This window comes from Triturus cristatus, chromosome 5_2 (genome assembly GCF_964204655.1).
Source record: "Triturus cristatus chromosome 5_2, aTriCri1.1, whole genome shotgun sequence".
Taxonomy (NCBI): Eukaryota; Metazoa; Chordata; class Amphibia; order Caudata; family Salamandridae; genus Triturus; species Triturus cristatus.
Genome location: NC_140588.1, coordinates 11,059,333 through 11,080,230, shown reverse-complemented (window position 1 = coordinate 11,080,230; position 20,898 = coordinate 11,059,333). Strand labels below are relative to the sequence as shown.

The following is a 20,898-nucleotide window of genomic DNA, read 5'->3' as shown; positions in this document are numbered from 1 at the left end:
AGTAAATGCACTAGGTTTCACCTATGTAATTAATAATAAGATGTTTTTTGTTGTAGTGTTCTGAGTAGTTGTACAATATAAGTTACATAAAGTCTGTGAAAGTGTTATGTCTTGTTTATGTACAAAAAAGGCAATATATTGTGCTGTTATTAGTAGTATAGTGAGGGTAAGTAATAGCAACATTTTGAAAAATGGAAGAGGGAAATAATAGAATCAATTGATGTAATAGCAATATTATGTGTTTGGAGGAGTTCTGACAACGTTTTGCCTGGTACCACTGCACCTGCTGCACCATTTAAATCATGATCCTAGTGCCTGAAAAATTACTGAACTTGTGACTGCCTGTTTAGTTGTAAAATATAGCAATATTAGGTGTTTAGAGGAGTTCTGATAACGTTTGGGTCTGGTGCCACTGCACCTGCTGCACTATTCAAATAATAACCCTGTTGCCTGCAAGATAACTGCACTGGTGACTGCCTATTTAGTAGTAAAACTATAGTAATATTTGGTGTTTAGAGGGGTCCCTAGAGCTGTTGGCTCTGGTGCTACTGCACCTGCTGCACCATTCAATTCAAATCCCTTTTAACTGCAAGGTAACTGCACTTGTGGCTCCCTGTTTAGTAGTAAAATGTAGCTCAGCTCTTGTATACTAACTTTATTTTTAACAGGCAATATTTATTAAAACATTCAACATTTGATCATATGACCAAATAGATTAAGTTGAAAAAATCAATCCAATAATGCCTACAAAGTGCAAAGAAAGGTACTGACGTATGCATAGCAAATGCTGCAAACATTCTAAGGCTAAAGCATATGCTTTACACAACTAAGTAATAAAAAGCAAGCATTCCAGCATACTGTTGTTAGAAGCTGTCTGCCTGTTCTGAGGGAAGAGATCTTATCTTTGCAGTGAATGGAGCCTAAACAGTGTGAACAGCTTTAGCAGAAGTATTGTAAATGTATGCAGCAAGGGGAAGTTAACAAAAAAAATGTCCACACAAGCGAATGAACACAGTAATTCAGCTATGGGAACTGATAATAGTCCCCTTTTAAGATATATTAAATACAAGAGCTTTCACAGGCAAAACTTTAAAAGTAGCTTCCTTAATACCAGCAACGTCAACTGTGTCAGGCTAAACATCAACCAATCATAACACTATGAGACTGAAATGTTCCTTAGAAGGACAAACACAAGAAGAGAAAGGAAAGCCATCAATTCAAGAGGAGACAGCTGAGATAGACAATAAAGCCAAACAGGCGTGTACATTGTAAACATACATGAAAATGTCAAATTTACCAATATTACTAAAAAGTACATTTAACCAGCTATAAACCTGAAACAATATCGTCTGGCCAGGAATGAATACAGAAACCTTAATTTGCAATCACAATTTTCCTTAACCTTTTGAAGCTCTCCCACTGATGTTCTCCATTTTCTGCACTTACCCGGTCTGTATTCCTCTCTGGCAGAGTTGATCTGAATCTCCGTTTCTGCAGATATCTGCAGCTTCTGATTGACTTCTTCTGCAGTTTTCTTAGTGTTGCTGAGGACAGTGATAAGACTTTCATCCTCCACCAGAGAGCCCTGGGTACTCGTCAGTCGGTACAACAGGTTATCTTCCAGCTCCTTCATTTTTCTCTTGTTGGCAGTAACATCTTCCATTAGGTCTGTCCTTTCTTTCTCAAGTTCCTGTTACGGCGCAATGATAGAGTCAAAGGAAGCGTAAGTGAAATAGTCAGCAAAGTCGACATTACTTCGAGTTTTTCATCAAATGCAGGTGATTCTTGTTCTAATAACCAGCTAGACAATATTTTGCAATTTAAAAGAGAGTTACTCAAACACAACAAGACTCATGTTGAATAAGCATACACTCTACCCAATCTTAGTGACTGCTTTAAAAGACAGATTTACAACTATGTAATATGCTTACATTCGTTTGGGTGCGGAAGGCAATTAAAATAGACTATAAACAATGGGCATTGCATGTTCTCAATGAGCCAAGAACATTTAAATTGAATGCGTTAAAGATGGGGAGTAGAGGTTCAACTGGAAAAGACTACCCAAGTAAATTGGGTACGAGGGAAAAAGTGTCTAGAGAGGGAGGTGGGGTACTAGTAGTGTCCTGTAATTACATTTAAGCTATATTAGCTCTGGATGTCTCCATCTCCCAGGCAACAGGCAGAAGTGATTTTGATGCACAAACTATGTTCTTTGGAGGTGGCCATAAATTGAGGTTGTTAACGTCCTTAAACATAAAAAGATCTTCTAAAAGGAAGAAGCTTCTAAGGCTAACTTATGCCTTGATTATGAGTGTGTTGGAACGTAGCTGCGATTTATCACATCTGACAAAATCAGACATCTTTTGATAATTATAGGGTCACATAATGACGGGTTCCTGTCAAAGTGCTGATATGTTTTTTAAAGTAATGTTTGTATTGCTGATAAAGATGCACGCTATTCACCTTTTATATGAATAATGTAGTAGACATCTTGGTTAACTACTCAAATGATTCTCCTGCTCATAGCAACAAAAAGGTACCTATTCTTTTATTAACAGATTATTCCCTCCTTATTTCCAAGACAACCAAGGGGCTCCAGCTCCTGGTTGATAAATTCTCTGGTTTCTGTACAACAAGGGGCTTGGAGCTCAATGTTAATAGGACCAAATACATGGTGATTGGGAAGGGAGTGGCTAAAAACTCTTTTAGGCCTTAGAGAGAGTGCAGAGTTATGATTATCTGGGGCTAAAAGTAACGGAGAATTTTAAGTGGATACAACAACTTGGCAAAAACTCATTATTAATCGAGCATAGGTCGAACACCATCATCAGATTGCATAGGCAAACGAGCTCACGTTAAGTCTCACCGGCCCTTGAAGTGTATACTTCTAAGGTCAACAGCACTGGACTTTATGGTGCTGAGGTTGCACCAATGCTTCCTTATTATCCACTGCTGAAAACAAATTTGCGAGGCAGTTGGTTTTTGTTCCAACCAGTTCACCTCTTATTCCCCTATGCTTTAACTTAGGAATAAAAAGACTTGCGGATCAGGCCACACTTCGGCCGCTCATTTATTGGGTCCGTAGATGGCTTACACCTGAGTCAAGTGAGTACTGAGACTCCCTTGTAGATTTACTAAATGTACCAGGGTCCAATTCAGTACCATGGGACAAATGTGCTTCTGATTAGAAGAGTTGATTGGGACTGCAAAGGCTATGGGCTGACCCGTTGATTATTTGCATAGCTGACCTTAAAGTCCTGAAATCCTGCTTTTGGTCATACATCCAGGAGAGTTATGCTAATAACAAGTAATATGGTTCCTTGACTAATAGATTTTTAGATTTAAAGCCCTTTTCATGTTTTGAGGAATTTTTAGATTCTGTTTCTCCACCTTTAGTGCAAAGCTTGTATATCCGTTTTTGCTTTGGTATTCTTTATTTGAGATCTTTTACTATTAAATGGAATAAAGACCCAGTTTCCAGCATTTGCCTGGCCTGGCTTGGAAAGCGAAGACAAGATACATATACAGTTTTTTTGTCCAGGCTATCTTGGGTATCGCCGAAAATGGGTCAGCCCATTCTGTCGAAAGTTGGGTTTGACCAGATATCTAGTGGTTACAGAAATTTTTAAAGAGTATTATCTCTCCTGTAATTGTCTTTGCTGTTAGTACATTTTTACAGGAGGTATGGTATAAGTGTAACAAAATTACAGTAGTGGTAGCCTAGAGAACAAGGTGCATTTTGAATATCAATTTATTTTAATTTATACATATTTTCAATTTTTTAACTCCTATGAGACTTGTGATAAAAATGTGCGGTTCTTTATCTGTTTGTTTGTATATAGCTGGATTCCATCTTTGCATTACTTGTATATAGGAATGGATTTGAAGTAGTACTGGGTTTATTGTATGGATGAACTACATGTTGTTTTGAACTGTATTTTTAATGTTATATATTTGTTATTATATTGTGTAGTCATACTTTGATGGTGCATGGATAATGAATAAAGTATTACTACATACAGATTTTAGTACTTCCTACTTTCCATCACAGAAGCACCTGAAACAGTCACTTTCAGGTCCTGGAGTAGAGTTAATAGCAACTGTCTTACAAATCAGTAAAAGAAAGCTAAATCTTTCCTTTTTAAGATGCATAGAATTCTGTAACATTGTTTAAAATGAAAGACACAACTATAAAGAATTGGCATAGCCAATATGACTGGATTTTTTAAAGTGAAAAACTTTTGCATAATGAACATTGCTATTATTATGCAATAGTCTTGAGAATGTAATCCCACATATATGCTTTACCAATTGCTAATACCCTGTGATAATGTGAATCCACATAAGTGATGTAACAAGTGTCAATACATTGTTTATTAATCGATTTTGTTTGTATACTTATTTAAAAATATTCAATGTTTGACACCAACATGTATTTTAAAAGCCGTGCCAGTTAGCGCCTATTTATTTTTGTCAGTGATGGGTTTCTGCTTCCATTTACTTGTATTGAGAAAAGAATGTACAAATGTGGCACCAAAATGTATAAATTTTAGCGCTGCAGGCTCCAACTGATCAAGGGGTAAAACTCTGGACAATTGATTTGGTATTTTGCGTTTGCTTATCTTGATGCTTGCTTCCTATTTTTGCATGAAATATGTTAGAATTCTGTGCAATATCCCGAGTGCCGGTTTTGTTTTACAGAACCTAGTGCATTAGGTGCTGAGAAATTTTTCCACTTGTCGAACAGGGTAGGTGCTGGTCCAGACTCAACACAACAACCCCAAGCACTAGAGGTAAAAGAGGGATTTCCCCATAGAAACTGAGATGGATCACAACCCATTGCTGGACCTGGTGGTTCGACCACATCGAATTAATATTTAGTTGAAGTCTTACCATATTTACCATAGTGTGCTTACTTGCTCTGCATGTATTGTTTCATATTGTTTGTAATGTTTTAAAGTGCAGTGATGGTGTCGATCAGGAGGGAATGCAAATTTAGAGAGGTTGGTTAGGTAGGAATAGGAGGAGTCCAATCACAAAGACTGTGTGTGCAAATCCATTGTTTAGAGGGGGCGGGCTCTAGAAATAGCACGGAAATGGGGAAGATTGAAAGAAGTAACAGGATCCAAAGCACCGACCAATGAAGGATGAAAGTTTTGAGAAAGAGGCAATCAAATCCAATTGCCCCAAATCATTCACGAGACCCTCTGGCGCAAGATGCAGGTGGATACTTGGGGTGAGTGTACAATACCATTTCTTTTCCTTCCACAAGATCAATTACAAAAATAATGTAAAGACCCCTTATCCTGCTTCCCATTTCCTTACCCACCTGGTCAACAGGATGAGCTGAGGGTAGAATGAAGGCAGACCCGTTCCTGTTTACCAAGTGTGAATAAAGGAACCTTTAAGCATAGCAACCCCATAATGAAAGGGACTCATGCTATGCTATGAACGACCAATGTGGTAAAGCCGCATGCAAATGTTAGCGGGTGGGACTCACTAACAAGGATGGGTAGAAATAATTTCCAGAACACAATGCATTTACTATAGAGAGATTATGGGTAGGCCTGGGCGGAGTTCCGCGTAAAACTCCTCCACACTACACAGAGTTACGCAAGCGATGGAGTGCGCTAGGTCGCACATTTCATACTGATTTTTTGTGCCAGGTGTTTGTCCCACGGTGGAACATCAGCATGAATGGCACCATGCGCAGATCAAGAGGGCGCTGCTTCTTTTTGCTGCTTGAGTAGATGTTCTACTCGAGCGGCAGCTTCCTTAACGCGAAAGGAAAATTTCTCAACGTGAGCAGTCGCGACCATCCGTGACCATACGCATTAAGACATCTCACTGGGAGGTGTTCTAGCATTGGATTTTTCACGCTCACCAACTTAATGTTGGCGAGTGAGGAAAGAACACCGCTTCGTGGAGAGGAGTTTTTGGAACTCTGCGTGCTCCATGGAGCGTGCAAAACTCTGTAAACTCCACAAACGAAGCAGAGTTCACCGCCAAGGCCTAATTAGGAATTTGCAAAACAAGTTAAAGGATCCTAAAAACAATATAGAAGTCGAACAATGGTCACTATTGTTACAGTGGCTTGAGGAGACCAACAAACATGAGTCCCAAGTCAGTGGTATGAAACAGACCCAAGAGAAGCTGGAATTCCAAATAAGCCACCTTAAGGACAGAGTTAGGGCTTGCCCACTGATTGCTCTGTCTCCTCCCCATGCAGATCACTGAACTACATAAAAAAGTAAAGGAGAGGTAGGACACCCAGGAAGAGTATATGTTGGATAGTTTCCCCTCATGCCGGCCATTGGGGTTGGGGGTATAGCGGCAGATGGACTAGGAAACTAGCAGGGTCTACAGGAGCACCAGCAGATGGAAGTGATGCTCAAGCAAAGGCTGGAATGTGAGCAACGGACAGTAGGCCATTCAGCAGACATGCATGAATAACCAAACAGGATGCAGACTCTATTATTGGGGACCAATGAAGCCCATGAATGAGTTCAGACCCAGCTCGACGTAGAGATCCCCATGAACAACGGCCCACCGTTATAGGAGAAAGTTTAAGGACAGTGGACCAACTAGCTCCAAATGTGATTCCCAGAGAGAGGGCAGTGATCTCCCTCCCTCTAGCAAAGTGGATGATGAAGGCCCGACTCTGCCCATTCCTGATACCCTTCTTCTCTTGAAATACTACTCAGCTCACTGGTGTAGAGCCACCGTCCAAGTCCCTTGGACCCCTTCTGACTTAATGAACACTGAGAAACAGTTTCCTAACATCAGACAAAACCCCCTCATAGTTCTGAGAGGAGTGGCAGACAGTGTTAGAGGTATACAGTCCAAACTGGGCAGACGTGAATCAATTGTTGCTTTCAGTGGTACCCAGTGTAGCGAGAGGTTGGTTGGGTGAAAAGTCAACATGGTTCAGACAGACCCATGGTCCTCAATATCAGAACAGTTGCGTTGTTGAAGAAAAACGTACCAACTTTCAGTAATGCCTTATCTGGTAGAGACTATCCAGCCGTAGATTCCTTACCTTAGAATAATCCTCAGGCGTCAAACTGGCTCATGACATTTTTCTCAAGCAGTACCCCTGCGTGCCAGGAGGTGGCATAATTCGGTTCTGCATTGTATCGGACGCGCCAGATGTAACATGCATAGTTCCTTTATAAGCACCACCCCACTCCCACACACTCTCACATCCCCACACAACTCACACATCCATATACTCACTCACACATCCATACACCCACTCACACACATATTCAGACACTCACACACCCTCTCACACCTTTATACAGTTACTGATACATCTAGTCAGCGACCCGAGAACCACTCACACACCTACTCACAGACCCACACAGGCACTCTAACACCCACTCACACAGCCATGTACACACGTATACAGCCAATTACATACTCACTTGCAGACCAAACCCATCCACTTTCACACACCCATACAGCAAAACCACTGACACAACCTCTATCGTTTGGTCTCATACCTGAGGACGCTGCACATTTCGTCTGCCCTGTGGTCCTGGGCTTGGTGTTGTGGACCTGCACCTGCTGACATCTCCACTCCTCGCCGCACCCGCTTCGCGGGTGCCGCTTCGTGCAGCCCGTGGTGACGCTGCGAGGCGGTTGGCAGATTTTATCTGGGGAGGAGCATCGCGCAGCAGGGACTCAATCTCCCAGGAGTCCCTGCACGGCCCCTGACACCTGGCCTGCGCACCCTGTGAGCCACGCCCCCAGATCGGCACCCGGTTAAAAGGAGCAGCCTTTCGTGACTCTTGTGGGATACTCTATCGTTTGGTCTCACACCTGAGGACGCTGCACATTTCGTCTGCCCTGTGGTCCTGGGCTTGGTGTTGTGGACCTGCACCTGCTGATATCTCCACTACTCGCCGCACCCACTTTGTGGGTGCCGCTTCGTGCAGCCCGTGGTGACGCTGCGAGGCGGTTGGCAGATTTTATCTGGGGAGGAGCATCGCGCAGCAGGGACTCAATCTCCCAGGAGTCCCAGCACGGCCCCTGACACCTGGCCTGCGCACCCTGTGAGCCACGCCCCCAGTCCTGCATATCCTATATTTCAGTAGATCTCTCTCACGCCTCGCAGGACGCGAGCGGGACGCGCCGGGAGAAGCCCGGGACAAGGGCGGGGCCATCTGTGGCCGTCTGGGGCCGGAGGAGGCCGGGCTGGGCCATCCCCCTAAGTCGCCCAGGCAAGGTTCAGGGACGTGGTGTGTAATATCAGGTGCCCTTTATCTCTCCCTGTGCGACACATTTAGGTTACCCCCTTTATCCCTCTAAGTAGCGCGTTGCTTTAATTCCGTGACATTTGACCATCTCTAAATGCCGATGGCAACTCGCTCGAATAAAGTACGAAGAGGAGGGGGTGACTGTGTGAGTGGCTCCATGGACCAATTCATAACACGTGCCTTTTCTATTGTAGAAAAAGAGATTGTCCGGACGGAGCGCGAACTCTCTCGGGAATCTCTTACCAATAAACGCTCATCCCTGGGCAATCTGGCACTAGCTCCATCTCCCGTTCATGCTCTTGTTTCCTTGATTACTGATTCTTCACCTTATAATGAGCAACGAGTAAATAGAATTAGAGCAAGCCTGGATAGACTGTCTCTTATTGCTCAGAGTGGTACTAACCTAACTGAATCAGATTGTCCCCCAACACTTCAGCTACCCCATCCAGTAGTTACAACTCCTCCCGTGTCCCAGGCCCCTGATACTCTATCCCCACAGCCTGACCCTCAAGTACATGTAGAGGGGGGAGCTGCCGCAGCTAAAAGTATACGTATTATCAGCCCTCGCAGGGGGAATTTGATCAAACCCCATAACAAGCTAAGGAAGAAAAATCCCCACAAGGTGGTCGTACCGGGGAAGAGCTCTGGGGTGGGGTTAGATTCCTCAAAAAACCAGCAAGCAGTAGCTGGAGCAGATATTCTCCCTCAACAGTTGATTTTAGATTCAAATTTGGCTCCGCACTTGGGTGTGTCCTTGGAGAATTTCTTGCTCCCGAAGTTTGAATGCTTAGTGAAATCATTATTACTTCCAGTCACAGACCAGCTAAAGAAACTGTCCGAGCGGGTGGATGCTTTTGAACAAACAGTCCTCGACCACTTTTTCTCGGTAAAATCTCTGATTAAACTCAACTCTAAACTCAGAGAGGATGGGCAACCCCCTTACTTGCTATCTGGGCCCCCTGCAAAGAGTCCGGGTTCAACACCACCCATAGCGGGGAAGATACAGGTTGTAACCAGGGAAAGCATGTTGTGTGAATCCACCTTGCATCTAGAGGGGGGAACCAGGGACTTCAACTGTGGTTAACAGAACACAGCCCAAAACCACTGGTAATTTAAAAAAATCTACCAAATCTGCCATCAAGCCCACAGATCACGCAAAACAGGGAACTATAGCTTTGGCCAAGAACATCAATACTCCTTGTAGCGCTCCTGCTGGCGGGTCATGTCCCACACTCCCAATTTCTTCTTCCTCTACTCCAGCACCTAAGGTTCAGGAAATTGGAGCGAAAGAGATTTTAACTGCTTTTGGCTTTTGGCTCAGAGAAAATAGACCTCTACCTGATAACATCGATGGCCAGGTTATTCATGTAAGACGGGTTGGATGGGTGGGCAATAGGCCAAAGAATCAAAAGGGAGATTGTATTTTAGTCAACTTTAGAGACCCGAGAGCAGCTAGGCATATTTGTAGCCAGGAGTCCGACCATGCCCTATCTGCCATTAGCACTTGTGATCTTGGCTACTTTTATCGGCCTCCACCACCGCACTGGCCTGTTAGGCAGACATATAGAGAGGGGAGGGACTGTTGGCACCCCCGCTATGTTACTCTTGACCCCATTTTCATGTCTCGGAACCCCGGCTCCCGCTCATATTTGCCGTGGCAGGATTATTGACGTGATGATCATGGAGCGGTCAATTTGAATTCTCTGGGGACCGCTGGGGCTATATACAGCGACTTGAGTGTAGCAGTATATATTAAACCTCTTTGTGTCAGCGATCCTTCTCCGTCTCCCTTTTTGACCCCTTTGCATCGCAGTCAGAATGGAATAGCCCCTACTGGGACCAGCACTGTCCTAAACGGAATCGAGTCGGCAACAACTGATACTGGAAGTATCTCCATTCCAACCAGTCCGAACCTCGATTCCCTTCTATTCCATGAAGTGCACACCGCTAACACTGAGAACCTTAAGGTGATCAGCTGGAATGTGGCGGGCATAAGCCGTAACTTAGAGCTGGCTGATTGGAATTCTCTCATTGAATCCTTTGATATTTGTGCCTTTCAGGAGACTTGGTCCATAGAACCTTGGCACAAAGTGGGTTATATGACCTTTTATGTTGCTGCAAGTATTTCTACTACGGGAAGGGGGCGCCCGTTAGGTGGGTTACTTATCTGGGTGAGACTTTCCTCGGGTTTACACGTGAAGCAGCTTAAGACTAACTCCCCTGACCTAATGAGACTGTCTATGAGGGGTTCTCGCAGTGGCAGCCCCCTGGAGATCTTTAATATTTATACTAGAGGTCCAAAAGGAGGTCTGCCTTCCCCGACACTAGTGGCCCTGGAGGATGAGCTAAGGGAGTGCAATCCGAACTCATACATCCTAGTCATGGGGGATTTTAACTGTACGTATGAGCCACTTGCAGGGGATGATGTCCTAGACACCCTAGGCTAGGACACCCAAAGAGGTATTCCACCTCTTAATATAAGTCCAATTAAGAGATGGTCCCAACGTGCAATCCAACTAAATGCACTCACTTTGGAGTTTGGCCTAAGGGCGACCAATGGGAGATCCATCTCTGACCAGAAAGGGGCACATACCTACAATAGGATTGGACATACATCTAGGATAGATTATATCCTCTTAGATTTCCGTCTTTGGTCCCACTTGGTAGACATGGAGGTTGTTGCATCCACGGATAGCGACCATAATCTGCTCTCTTTGAGTCTTACTCCCCTATGGTGCAAGAATATTAGCCGTGTAATCCCTCCTGTCACAAGGATGACCGGAGAAGTCTGCCCTTCAAATTGTGGGAGGCGGTTAAAATGGGACAAGTTTATCCTCGATGAGGAGAAGGTCATGGGCATAAGGGCAATTATGTCAAATATTACACCAAGGTTATCAGCCGCTACATTAAATGCTGACGAGGTTTCCTCCTTGTTTAGCAGTACCACTAGATTAATAGGGGACCTTTTTTCCATACCCACTCGAGTGGATGGCGTTCGGAGGGAGCCCCGCCCAAAGGGTAATCCTGGCTGGTACACCGCCCCCTGTCGGGAAGCAAAGCGAGAACTAATCACGGCAGTGAAGATAGGGGATGGAGGATTAGTATCGGTTGCGCGGAAGAAGTATAGGTCAGTCCAACAGGTCGCCAAGAAAGACTGGGAGGACAAGTTTTGGAGTGACTTGAAAACAGCAAGCACAGAGAAAAATTCGAGGGGTTTTTGGCACCTAATTAGAGCTAAACACAGGCCCATAGATTCGCTCATTACCTGTAACATCCCCGAGGAGTCCTGGTTTGAGCATTTTTCTTCCCTCTATACTGTGAACATGGAGGATGAACCAGATTGTTTTTTTCCACCCTGTTCTGGTTGTCTTGACCCAGGGGTGGAACTCCCTTTTACAGCTAGGGAAGTTGAAGATTCTATTAAATCCCTTGTGCCGATGAAAGCTGCAGGGCCGGATGGTTCGCCTGGGGACCTTTTTCGTCTTAATCCAGGAGAGTGGGGGGTTCTTATTGCTTCCCTGCTCAATGTATCTAGGCAAGGAGCTTCACTCCCAGAGTCGTGGATGGGTGCAGAGGTCGTCCCGATCTTCAAGAAAGGGTCTCGGGATGACCCATCTAATTATCGCCCCATAAGCTTGATAGACTCGTCTCAAAAAGTGGCAGGGAAAGTAATTTTGAGTAGGGTTCTCCAATGGGCTGAAGAGAATAAAATATTATCTGACTTTCAAGCTGGCTTCAGGGCTGGTACTGGGACCATCGAACAGTCATTTCGACTGCTAATGATCTATTGGAAGGTGGTAGTGATAGGCAAAGGCAGTCTGTATTTGGCATTTATCGACCTGCGGACTGCCTTTGACCTAGTACCCCGGGAGCGCCTGTGGCGGGTTTTGGTAAAATTAGGTATGCCCTCATACCTACTGTGCCTAATAATAAAACTTCACGAGAATAACTATGCGCAGGTGAGGTGGGGAACCAAGGGTCAAAGGACCGCTCGCATCAAAGTCAATAGAGGTGTGCGCCAGGGGTGCGTCCTCGCACCCACACTCTTCTCACTTTATATAAACGGAGTTGTGGACCACCTCCTTAAAATTCAAGCTGATTCACCATCATTGGCAGGGAGGAAGATACCAACCCTGTTATTTGCCGATGACACCCTGCTAATCTCCAAGACCCCGGTTGGCCTTCAGAGTCTCTTGGATGGCTTTGACCAATTCTGTAAGTTAACAGGTCTAAAGATTAATACTGATAAGACCAAGTTTCTTGTCTTGAACCCTCCTAAAAAACTTGGTCGACCCCCAGTGCTTAATATGGCTCCCTTGGAAAGGGTCAATGAATTTGACTATTTGGGCATACGCCTCCTTGACACCATGAAGTGGGACAGTCATCTCCTTAAAATGATCTTAAGCCACAAAAGGGTGGTGGGTGCTCTTCTGAAGGAGCAGAAAGCATCCTCTATGAAACCTATCGCCCCGGTGCTTGATATTTATGCTGCCAGAGCCGTCAGCACTGCACTTTACGGAGCAGAGTTATGGGGTGCCCACAATATGAGTCAGTTGGTGCGCTCAGAGAACAACTTTCTGAGGGACTTGATGTCCCTTCCCAAGAGCACTCCTACTCTCCCCCTTCTGCTGGACATGGGGTGCCGTCCCATCCAGGATCAGGCTAGGCTGCGCCCTCTTCTATTGTGGGCCCGCCTGTGGAGGGTCCCGGAACTGGCCAGTTATGCTGAAGGCCTAAAGGAGATTTTAGGCTTGTCTGGATGGGCAAAAATAAGGTGGTTAAGGGATGTGAAAAGTTTGCTGACCGAGCTTGGCCTTGAAGGGGCTTGGCATTCTCGGTCTGCCCCTCCGAAATCAGCTTTGAAGAACTTATATTGGTCTTGGGCAACAAGCAAAAGAAATACTGATCCCAGTTTGTGTCATGCCTCTAGGGATTTCCTGCTTGTGAAGGACGTGGCACTGCGGGAACACTACTTGGACTTTATTACAATTCCCAGGGACAGAGCTTTGTTTTTTTAATTTAGAGTTGGTGTGCTGCCGGTGAGATCATTGACCGCTCGGTGGAAACCACCGGCCCAAACTACACCTTACTGTCCCTTTTGCCCATTGGAGATAGAATCGATCCCTCATTTTTTGTTTGTATGCCCAGCCTATAAAGTGCCCCGCTCCAGGTGGCTTAAACCACTGTGTAGGGAGCTGGGCACTCGACAATGTAGCGTGGCCCTGCAAATTTTAAGTTCAGATACTCGGCTGCTTTTTGTTTGTGGCTTAGCCAAATACTTAAGCTGGGCATGGCGTATTAGGACAAAATGGCTTTTACTAATTGTTTAATTATGGTTTCTGTGATTTGACCTTTTTAGCTATTTATTGTCTATGTTTTTATAGATTTTAATTCTGTAATGTATCTTACTTCTGTAAAGCTTTTAAAGATATTTTTTGTATCGAAATAAAGCCACTTTGACTGACTGACTGACTGACACAACCATACAGCCACTGACACATCCACTTAGACACCCAACCGCCACACTCACATGCCCACTTACACTCCCACATAACCACTCTCACACCCATACACTCACACACCCACTCAGAGACCCCAAATAACACACACACACCCAGTCACACATCCATACAGCCATTTACACACCCGTACAGTCACTGATACATCCACTCAGAGACCCAGAGAACCACTCACACAGGCACTCACAGACCCACAGGCACTCACACACCCATAGACCAAGAAACCCACTCACACGCCCTTTATACACTCATTGAGTCACTCACACACCCAGTCACATATCCATACAGCCTCTCACATACCCATACAATCACATATATCCATTCAGAGACCAAGGGAGCAACTCACACATCCACTCACAGACCCACACATCCACTCATACACCTGCTCACACACCCATACAGCCACTGACACACCCACTCATACACCCACCCACAACATACTCCCACTTATACTCCCACACAACCACTCCCACATCCATATACTCACACACCTAGTCACACATCCATACAGCCACTCACACACCCTCTCACACACAATACAGTCATTGATACATCCACTCAGAAAACTACTCACACACCCACTCACAGGCCCACAAAGGCACTCACCCCCTCTCAGAGACCCAGAAAACCGCTCACACACCCACTCAGATACCCAAACAGATACATACAAACACAGTTGGAGACCGAGATACCACTTAGGCATCTACTCACAGACCCACAAAGGCACTTACACACTCATTCCGACACTCACACACCCATATACACACTCATACAGCTAGTGACACACCCACTCAAAGATTCACACAGCCACTTACACACTCAGGGACCTGCAGTTTGGCTGCCTTTGGGGGACTGGCCACAGGGTCTGGCTGCAGGCCAGGCATTGTGCCCAGTCCCCCACTGCAGACAGTCAAAGGACATCTGCAGCGTGAGGATGGCTGCATGTGGGGTCTGGCCACAGGAACTGGCTGCTCTAACTCATGCCCTAAGGTAACTATAACCCACACCCTTGCCATGCACTGCTAATTATTCCACATATATCAGTCATGACATCTTCAATTACATTATTGATATCACTGCAACATTTTCAATAAATTATTGTTGCGAAAACTGTGCATGGCGGGGGCACTAGTTATAGTTACCTTAGGGTATGAGTTATAGTTTCTTGAGATAACCATAACTGCTGATTTTTTTTTTTTACAGAGTTTTATATAGCGCAAGCTTGACCCGAAGGTATCGGGTATCAGAGCGCTTTACACGAGCACCAGTTGCATAACATGATGAAACATTCATTTTTGTTAGGCACAGGGAGATTAAGTGATTTAATCACAGAATGATCAGCGTCGTTGCTGAGACTCAAACCCGGCTCCCCAGATTCAAGGTCGATTGCCCTAGCCGTTAGGCCAACTCCTCTCCCCTATGGTTTATGTGTGTAAAATCGGAACCTAAATATAATGTCTCTGCAACCTTTGGTTTTCTGGTGAATTTCAAAGTTTTTCTAATGCTATTTCCTAACTAAAACGTCCCGTAACCTTTGGCTTTTTCAGTGAGTATATATTACCTACTGGCGGTCGCCAGTAGGTAGTTATAGTTAGGACCTCATTTCTATTCAAAAAGCATTTTTTGTTTTCCCAATAACTTTGGTGTCGTGTGACGAATCTTCGCGAAATTTTCAAAACTAGTGGGGAGGTCCGGTCAGCTCCTGTCTTGAAAGTTTCGGGGTGATTCGTCAAGCGAGGGTTGAGAAAAAAAGGGGGTCCCAAAACAAATTTTCCCCATGTAAATTTCCATAGGAAACTTTCGACAAAGCTACAGCCTGAATTACACCAAATTTGGCAAAAAGGTAGGTCTTAGTTCAGAAAGAGTCCATTTTGTTAAATGGTGTAAATCCGTTTAGTAGTTTTTGAGATATTGGAGAAAAGAAAAATATTGATATCTGAGGACCGAAGAGGGTTCGCGAACCCTCCCGGGCATGAGCTTCACTCTGATTGGCTGGCAACACTCCAAACCAGGAAGTGTTGGCAGCCATCTTGTGACTCGGTAACAAGTCACAAGAAATCAGAAAAAAACCATGAAAAAGAAAAAAAGGAGGCGGGGTAGAAACACCCTGACCCCCCCCCCCGGCCTGCTCAGTGGGTCCCACAAAGACCCCCAGGGCCAAAAAAAGCTGGGTGCGCGAACCCTACAGAGAAAAAAAAAACGAAGCATGGGCTCCTGCACTTTGTTTTTAAAAAGCCCCCGGGTGGGCCAGCTCCCGGGGTCAATCATTTATTTATTTGTGGGGGCCCCTGCAGCCCTGGGGACTGCCACCTCCCCTGGGTTTACTAAATTGAATGAGGGGGGCACGTGACCCCCGCAGCCCCGGGGACCACCACCTCCCAAGGGCAGAACATTTTTAAAATGTGTGTGGGGGGATCCTGCCCCTCCCCACACTGCCCCGGGGACCACCACCTCCCTAGGGCATTAATTATGTAAATGCGGGGTCCGTTGCGGACTCCCGGCCCCGGGACCACCACCTCCCCTGGGCTTTGAAGATGGAGGGAGGAGGGCCGCACGCCCCCCTCCTGGAGCCCTCCTTGGCCCTGGGGACCGCCACCCCCCCAGGGCCGGCTCCTGCAGTGTCCCGGGGTGCCTGCCCCCGGACACTGCTGTTTGCAATGGTAGGGCGGGTGCACGGCTCGCGCCCTACCATAGCAAACTCTGCTTTGCTTCCTTGAAGCGAGAGCAGGCAAACCTGCTCTCGCTTCAATGAAGCAAAGCAGAATTGCTTTTGAGCAAGGGGAGCTGCATGTCAGCAGCTCCCCTTGCTCAAAAGCAATGTTGGCTCCCGCAGGAGGCGGGGAGCCGGCGGGACTGTGGGGGCATTGGGGCTCCCCCCACGGTCCCCAACCATGAGGCCAGGCCCCAAGGGATGCAGTCCCCGGGGCCAGAAGAGGCCTCCCTCTCCTGAAATTATCATTTAAAAAAAAAAAGGAAACGGCAGCCACGGGGGTTGGGGTCCCCGGGGCCATATTTGGCCTAAGGAGGGGGGCCAAGCGGCCCCCCTTCAAAAAAAGAAAAAAGAAGGTTAGCCAGGCCCCAGGGGATGGGGTCCCCAAGAACATAATTGGCCACTGGAGGGGGGCCACGGGGCCCCCTCCACAAAATTTCAATTAAAAAAAGAAGGCTTCCAGGCCCGGGGGATGGTGTCCCCATGGCCAAGAGTTGCCCAGGTAAGGGGGGGCACGCAGCCCCCCTCCCATAACAAAATAAAAAAATAAAATAAAAAAAAGCCGGCATCTCGCCGGAGGCCCCGCCCCCTCCCTGCACCACTGTGTAAACGCGCCCCCTGGCGTGTTGTAAATTGGGGGATTAAGTCCCCTTCAGTCCTGAGGGTCCCTGGGGGCCAACTATCCCACCAGGTACCTCTAGTAAGTGCCACAGAGCTGCGTTGCAGAGAGTCAGAGGCCACGCCCCTTTTTACACCTCTCTGCAAGGCAGCTCTGTGGCAGGGACTGGAGGTCCCTGGTGGGCTAGTTGGCCCCCAGGGACCCTCAGGATTGAAGGGGACTTAATCCCCCAACTTACAACGTGCCAGGGGGTGCGTTTGTACAGTGGTGCAGTGAGGGGGGAGGGCCTGAAACAACAAGTGTGCAAACGTGCCCCCTGGCACGTTGTAAATTGGGGGATTTAGTCCCCTTCAATCCTGAGGGTCCCTGGGGGCCAACTAGCCCACCAAGTACCTCCAGTAAGCGCCACAGAGCTGTGTTGCAGAGAGGTGGTCCGAGGCCACGCCCCTTTTACACCCTTGTGCAACGCAGCCCTGTGGACGTTACTGGAGGTACCTGATGGGCTAGTTGGCCCCCAGGGACCCTCAGGATTGAAGGGGACTTAATCCCCCAACTTACAACACACCAGGGGGCGCGTTTGCACAGTGGTGCAGCGAGGGGGTGGGGCCTGAAACAACAAATGTGCAAACGCACCCCCTGGCACATTGTAAATTGGGGGATTTAGTCCCCTTCAATCCTGAGGGTCCCTAGGGGCCAACTAGCCCACCAAGTACCTCCTGTATGCGCCACAGAGCTGTGTTGAAGAGAGGTGGTCCGAGGCCACGCCCTTTTTTACACCCCTCTGCAAACGCGGCTTCTGGTGCACTGCTGGTGGGGCGATGAGGTCCTCTTGTGTCCTGAGGACCTCAGGATACAAGTGGACTTCATCCTATGAGCAGCAGTGCGCCACAAGCCGAGTTTGCAGCGTGGTGCAATAAGGGGCGTGACCTCGGAACACCTCTCCGCAATGCAGCTCTGTGGTGCTTACTGGAGGTACATGGTGGGCTAATTGGCCCCCACAGACCCTCAGGATTCAAGGGGATTTAATAGGGAAGTTATAGTTACAAACTAGGATTTACAAAATCTTTGATATTCACTGAAAAAAACAAAGGTTTCAGGGACGTTATAGTTAGAAGTTAGCATTAAAAAAACCTTTGAAATTCACTGAAAACAACATAGGTTTCAGGTACGTTATAGTTAGAAAAATAGCATTTAAAAAACCCTAGAAATTCACTGAAAAAACCATAGGTTTCAGGGATGTTATAGTTAGTTGGACATTTCACTCGTACAAAACCAGAGAACTTCCACCGTTATAGTTAGTTCAGCTAACTATAACTCGCACCCCTGCAATGCACAGCTGTTGACGTCACATATTACCTCATTCATGACATGGTCAGCGACATCACTGATGACATCTCAAATGACATCACTGATGACATCATTGATGACATCATCCACGTGAAAATATGAAGCACCTCCTCACACCCTAATATAACCTTTGATACACCCACTCTAAAATACAGACTACCATTTAAGAAACCATAGACACATCAATACCAGTTACTACATAGGTACTCACTGATTCCTAGGTCTACACACATCTACTCATTCACCCATACAGTCACTCATACATGCAGTCACTCATCAATACAACACTATCATATGCACTCATACACCTATACAGATACCCACACACCGCCACTCATCCAGAGTTACTCACACACCTAGTCAGTCATGCAAAGAATCAATCACACTTCCATTTACTCACATATACAGTCATACACACACACCAACTCACTTATTCATACAGATACTAACGCATACTTAATCTCTTATACAATCACTGATACAAGTACACACTCATCCATACAACCACTCTCACAATCACTGACTTTCATGTATAGTCATTTATATACTCCAACTCTCACATACACTGCCTTTTACATATGTAGTTACTTGGACATGTACCACTGAGACATCCATTCACTCACCAACACACCCATACACATATCACCCACCCATACAGCTGTTTCTACATGCACTCTTGAATCCATACACCCAGTGAATCAACTCGCACATCTATGCACAGAGTCACACACCTCCCACTAATCCACAAACACACTCAGGCACCCATACAAATACTCAGGCAACCAATCAATAACCCTTTAAGACACTCATGAAAATACTCACCAACCCATGCAGCAGCTTGCACAACAGCAGACAGACTGATACAGACATGCACACAGTTAAGTCACTAACCCATGCATTCAGTAAGACACATTTAATCACTGACTTATATAGTCAGTCACGCACCTACTAAATCCTCCATCCTGACACTTATACACCCACTCATTCTTAAATACACCTTGGTATATATATCAAACATATTTAAACTTTATAGAAACACAGTCACTGGATGATGTCATCAGTGATGTCATTTGAGATGTCATCAGTGATGTCACTGACCATGTCATGAATTATGTAATATGTGACGCCATCAGCAGTGCTTTGCGGGGGCGTGAGTTATAGTTAGCTGAACTAACTATAACGGCGGAATTTCTCTGGTTTTATATGACTCAAATGTCCAACTAACTATAACCTCCCTGAAACCTATGTTTTTTTCAGTGAATTTCGAAGGTTTTTTAAATGTTAATTTCATATTTTCATATTTATAAAACCTATATTTTTTCAAATTGTTTTTTAATATTTTGCAACTCTATCATCCTTTTTTAAACTTTACAAATGATGTAATCTTTTATATCTTCCCCACAAAATATGTATATCTTTTTTTTGTTGTTGAGAAAACTACAGTCCCGTATCGGTAGTCTACCAAGCTCGATCAACACGCGAATCCCATCCACCACATTTAAATGATGCGCATTTCGTATCCGATGGGTTTTTGGCACTGCGCCCCACGTAACAACATGTACATATGAAGTCGCGCCAGCTGCTACTTTGGTATGCGACGGGTACGCACTACCAAGCCGCGCGTTACGTCATGTACGTATAGGGTCATGCCAGTGTGCGTGTTGCGTATGCGACTAGTGCACACTGCCACGCCCTGTGTTACATCATAGATGTATGATGTCGCGCCGCATACGCCATTACCTCATTTTTTTGTCTCAAAATCTATATCTAAAAAACTTTAAAGTGTATATGAGAGCGAGCGATAATTAAAAATATTTTAAACAGTTATATAGTTCTAACTCTAATAAACTTTTTTTTTTTTAAATCTCTTTATTTAGTTTGACATTTTTGCCCAGAGATCAGCACAAATCACAACCAAATTCAAAATACACCAGTACGAGGTTTTTGAGAAGAATCATACAAAATGTTACATAAACTTATTGCAAAGCATAAAAAAAAGGACACATTTTAAGCGGAGGGAAACAAATTATCTAACAAAAAAACATTAATCTGAATTCACAAAAAGAACATTTGAGCTAAAAACAGCTTAATTCCACCCTCCTACTCAGCTTATCTACCTGAATTGCAACAATTTCTATTGATCCTTCCATTTTGCTAAAGGGACCCATATACTCCGTCCTAGCAATTTTGATCTTTTCCCCTTCCTCTCGTAAATAGCTCTTTCCATTGTATATATTGAAAGTAACCGCGTAAGCCATTGATGAAAGGTGGGGGGTGAAGGGTAGAGCCAGGCAGAAGTGATATTCATCCGTAATATGGCCATAACCACAAAAAGAAATTGATAAGCCATATCATTTCGTTCCCTACTACTTACTCCCAACAAAACCAAAGCGGGGGTTAATGTAATTTTTAGACCCAGTGAGAGATCTAAAAATCTCCTAA

The 20,898-nt window shown here is 45.3% G+C and overlaps 1 protein-coding gene across 1 annotated transcript in view; it reads right to left on the bottom strand.

The window, feature by feature from the left end:
* DNAH5 (dynein axonemal heavy chain 5) overlaps positions 1 to 20,898 on the bottom strand; it is a 5,853,083-nt gene that overhangs the window by 941,859 nt on the left and 4,890,326 nt on the right. The window contains exon 66 of the mRNA XM_085606747.1: positions 1,447 to 1,690. Coding sequence (XP_085462873.1) covers positions 1,447 to 1,690 — 244 coding nt within the window. The remainder of the gene's footprint in view (positions 1 to 1,446; positions 1,691 to 20,898) is intronic.